Source organism: Triticum aestivum, chromosome 3D (assembly GCF_018294505.1).
Source record: "Triticum aestivum cultivar Chinese Spring chromosome 3D, IWGSC CS RefSeq v2.1, whole genome shotgun sequence".
In the NCBI taxonomy this organism is placed as follows: domain Eukaryota; kingdom Viridiplantae; phylum Streptophyta; class Magnoliopsida; order Poales; family Poaceae; genus Triticum; species Triticum aestivum.
Window position 1 is genome coordinate 31,406,209 of NC_057802.1, and position 4,937 is coordinate 31,411,145.

The 4,937-nt window shown below is 42.4% G+C and overlaps 1 protein-coding gene across 1 annotated transcript; it reads left to right on the forward strand.

Annotated features, from left to right (window-relative positions):
- The first annotated feature begins 227 nt into the window (after positions 1-227).
- On the forward strand, positions 228-3,690 carry LOC123073939 (uncharacterized). Its single transcript, XM_044496923.1, has 8 exons — positions 228-404; positions 1,246-1,328; positions 1,442-1,532; positions 1,898-2,286; positions 2,361-2,655; positions 2,739-2,818; positions 2,902-3,128; positions 3,311-3,690. The coding sequence occupies exons 3-8, from the start codon at positions 1,524-1,526 to the stop codon at positions 3,385-3,387; spliced, it is 1,077 nt and encodes a 358-aa protein (XP_044352858.1). The 5' UTR covers positions 228-404; positions 1,246-1,328; positions 1,442-1,523; the 3' UTR covers positions 3,388-3,690.
- The last annotated feature ends 1,247 nt before the right edge of the window (positions 3,691-4,937 follow it).

The window sequence follows — 4,937 nt, forward strand, 5'->3', positions numbered from 1 at the left end:
CCGTGGCCCATATGGCAAGGGAGAGAAGTGGCTGCGATAATTTTGCCCTAACATCGGAAATTCTCACCCAAAAAAAATCGGAACATCCATTTCGTTCTCCCGCCGCCCCTCCCCCGCACGGCAGGTGCCTTCTTCGAGTCTCCGCCACCGCCCCCGCCCCGCCCCCGCCGGGCGAACCTAAGTCCCGCCCCCGCCGGGCGAATCCAAGTCCCACCCCCGCCGCTTGCCCCCTCCAACCCCTTCTCCGATACCCCCAAACCCCTCGATAAACCCGAGTCCGGCCCTCAACTTCGGAGGCGTCCTCTTCCCCAGGACTCACAACAATCGGAGCCCAAAATCGCCGCCACCTCCTCCTACAATCGGAACTCCAGTCCACCCCGCCGGGCCTCCCCTCCACTACGCAGGTACGTCCGCCGCAGCGCCGGCCGCCCCCCTTTCCCCCAAAGCTTGCCTTAGCGAACCCGTGTAGCCTTGGAATCGGCCAGCCTTCCATCGATCTTGTTGGCTGTGGCGCAGTGTCCAGGGTCCAATATATAGTGCGTGTGTTCTTTGGCAATATCTGCTAGTAGTATTTTCTAGGCAAAGCGGTCTTCAAACTCGTAGAGGGGGGGGGGGGGGGGGGGGGGGGGGAGGTTCAATTTGGTAATTGTTCTGTCTCGGAAAGCATGGATTTTGATGTTCATTTGGGGGTCCTTTGTTAGCATTGATTGTCTGTTGGCCAGCCCTCCCTTGGATCTTGTTGGCTGCGGCTGTGAATTTGGTAAAGATATACTTTTTCTTTTTAGAAAATGAAGTAAAGATATACTTATGTGTATGGATTCATGGAGTTCTTCCCGTACTTCTTGCTACTCACCTGTTACATGTTATGATAAAACCAATTATGCCCAGTGATACGTAGAATCAGTACATAGTAGTTTTTCGACTCTTAAATGGATATGTTGGTCAGTTCTGTTGCTGTTTCACAGCAGCTTCTCAGACCTCTAATTTAGTCACTCAACATATGCATGAGCGCACGCATTCGTGTCTTCTTTTCCATGGTGGTTGAAATTGAGATTAGGAATGGTGCACTCATTTTGTTCTGGAAAGACTGGTGTGGACAGGGACAGTGTATTCCTGATCTTGCACCCTATCTATTTTCTGCAGTGTCCACTTGATGTTGATGCTCTGTGTTATCGCTGTGAATGCTAGTATGACAACGAATGTCATTATTTTCTGAATTACTTATATTAGTGTTTTTTCATGCAGTTATATGGGCTGATTGTTTTGAAAAATAAACCTCAAGAAAAAGATAAGGAGGTTCCTGTGACCAGTATCTCGTTGCGAGCGAGGTTAGAGGCATTGATATGTTTAGTGCATTTATGCTTCCTTCACTCCTCTGCATCTTCTTGTAATCAAGCTGGTGATTCGCTCATAGCTAAAGCTACATTGTACTTCTGTGCAGATTCGAGCCTCCTAGTCATCACTCATCGAACACCATTTTGAGGAAAGGAGGAAAGATCTTCTGACCTCTTAAGAGATCAGGGATGCCTCCGGTAAGCATCCTATGTTAGCCTCACTCTCTTTGTTGTGCTTTCTTGCTACAATCTTGAGCTAAGCAAGCTATCGATTTAGGCAGTCTACTCTTTTTCTTCCGAGATTTTCGGTCGAGAGTCAGGAATTTTTAGCATATGTTTTCAGTCTTTGAATGCCTCCGTAAGCAATCTCACTCCACCCACTGTACACAGTCCACCTCACACACAATATATCATCTTTCAAACCATTTTCTGTATGGGCAGTTTATCTTCATAACTTGTGGAAACCGAGCATATTATGTATCATATGTTCTGATATTGTCGCTTCCGTATTGAATGTAGAGGCCTTGAAGCTCGTTCTTTTTCCTTTTCTTCTGAATTCTCAGATTGCGGCAGACAAGGAAGAGTTAGATAGGCTGTATAACCTCGTGGCTGGATCTGTCGTTCTACTTCTTCGGTCCAAAGATGGTGACTCCGTTGATTTTGGCACCGGAATTGTCCTTTTTTCGGATGAAAGTAGAGCATTGATTGGCGTAGATAATTCTCAAATCAAGGATGGCGAGACTATTACAGTTCGGTTCCATGACAGTACACAAAGCGTTGCGAGTGTCTTTTTGAAAAAGACAACACAAAAGCACGCGGTTCTACTAGTGTATTCCACTGCTCGCCCTCCTCCTGTCAGGTTCAATGTGTCTCCAACCACGAGGCAAGATATTTTCATGCTTGGTGTGGTGGAAAAGGATGAGACACTTGGTTTGATGACTGGAACTGTCGGGTGCGTATATTGCATACTTACTTTTCTACTGACCGCCTTACAGTTCACTTGTTTGCTGACATCTCCTTTTATAGCAATCCGAACTGCAGAGCTGTTGATAGGGCAAGGAATCATATTTATCGAAGCGAGAGTACATTTGCAGTGAGTTGCCCCATGTCAGGACGAAGTTTGGTTCCAAACGATAAGGAAAAGATTGAAGAAACCAAGGAGATTACGCAATTGATTGGAGCGCCCGTGTTTGACATGAGTGGTTTGGTTATTGGTACAATCGATTGTGCTGATCCGGATTCGTATAATCTGAAATTTGCAATTAAAACCAATTTTTTTCTGGATAAGCTGGAAAAGTTTTTAAAGGATAAGGATGAGCAGGTGATACTTTATTATTCTGTTTTTTTTGTTATGCTAAAAGAAATGGCAGTAAAGCTTCACTTGGATTTATTATATGTTTGCAGATTTATCTTTCAAGGGGTGAGGAAGGCACTGGAACGAGCGGGCAGGGTAGTTCCACTTCAGCACCGGAGAGTAAAAAGAGGTAGGTAACACTAAGTGCATAACTGGACATGTTTTGTGTCATGAATTGTACACATAATCCTTCTGGTGTGTTGTTCTTATCAGGGAACGTGCAGATTCACCTCCAAGTGATACGAGGAAAGGAAAAAGTTTATGCATGGATCAACTTGAAGCTAACATGGCGGTGGTCAGTGAAGAGCAGCTAAGGTTACACAAGTCTCCGGGCCAAGTTGAGATGGATTTTGGAAGACGAGAAGCAACGCAACGGGCGCTCATGAGGCTTGTTACCCCAGAATCTGATGATGAATGGAGGAGCTCCCCATCTTCATCAGGTATTGTCATTCGTTTCCTGTTCTGCTTTGATCCTTGGCTGAAGCAATTTCGTTTTTCTTGTGGTTGCCATTTAAAGGTAGACCATTTGACCTAAATCGTGTGTGTTAAGTGCTCTGATCCTTGATCGAACAATTTGCCTAAATCATCTCTGTCATGTGCTTGTTGATTTTGTACTGTGCAGGTTTGCAGAGAGAGGAGGACAAAGCTGCTTTGAAGGATGGTGGTTCCAAGCTGATGCAGAACGAAGCCCTGTGTTGATGCATTGTGAGGCAGGTAGATCTTCTGCTGACAATCAAGCATAGCCTGATGATAGTGGACTGCTGTTGCTTAAGGGAGCCTGAGTCCTGGCCCGTCATATGCTGCTGCTTGTTCCTGTACTGGTAGCTCTCTTCAGATGCTGTTGAAGTAGTGCTAATAGGGGCTAAGATATGTTTTGAGTGTGAGAATCTCCAGCTGGTTTCCATAGTGTGCCAACTTGCTCTCCTCCTTGCATGTCTCCTGTAATGAACTTTTTTTTTGGTTAAGAAATTAACGGAAAGGGGGTTAAGCCGGTTGGTTAGATAGCATCATTTCTGTCGAACCATTTAACCCGAATCATTTTCTTGGTGTGGATAGCAAGATATATAAGGTGAGTTATTCTGTTGTTCTTAGTTCCTGGTTCTTTCCTATATATTGCTCTTATTATATGTCATATGCATGATGATAAAAGATGTACAACTATGATTACAAACGCGAATACCAGCTAGTTCTTGAAACCACAATCCTTGTTAAAAGTTACACCAAGTATGTTAGCCTACTTGTTTTATTGTTCTTTTTGTATTGTGAGCTAAATTCTTGTCATCGGCTTGAGATGGAAGAGTAATTAAGGTGATCATTTAACGGTTTACAACTGTAAGTTTGTTTCCTTTTAACGGTTTACAACATTCATATTGACTGTTCGTCACCCTGGGTGAGGAATAGTTATTCTTCACCCCCTTTATTTTAACATCAATGCACTTTAATTTTACTTTTTGTAAATTTTGTCTTATTTCAGATGTAAAAAGAGAACGTAAGAAAAATATATAATCACCGTAAAAAATATTTTATGTTACGTAAAATTGCAAATGTAAAAACATAGTGTAAAATGTACATAAAATGCAAATTTTCTGGTCTTATGACCTTTTTTTCTTATGCTAAATTTTACGCACTGAATCAATATTAAAATAGTCACATTCATACCGATTCACTACGTAAAATTCGGATAACTAGTCGACCCGTCCCAGTAGTAATAGTCGAACTTCACCTAGAGACAGGTTGAACTTCCGCAAACATTGTCCAAATAGGGCTTGCGATATACCGTTGGAAAGATGTGGACACGTGGATCACAACTAAGTTATTTTTTTGTCAAAAACTACACAGTTTAAAAGCGGTTTTGAAAGCCGTTTTCTACATACAAAAAAACATGAATCGTATTTGTGAGCCCATTTCTAAACGGTTTGTCGGTATAAGGCAAATGATATGGCGTTGAACAGCTGCTGCAAATTCGCTCATTCTACATATAGAAAGTTTTCCCAAATTTCATACGGTTAAAGAGTAATTTAAAAATGCCAAAATTTTCAAACCGAACAGTCGAGCTCGTATTGTTGGCGGAATTTAAAAACGGCTAATCCGATTGATGCAAATGATATGGCGTTGGAAAGCTTATAGAAATGCGCTTCTTTTCCATCTAGAAAGTTTATCAAAATTGTTATTAACGTTATACACGAAACTTTTAAATTGTTTATCAAAATTTAGCATATAATATACCGTTGAAAAGCTTATGAATAGGA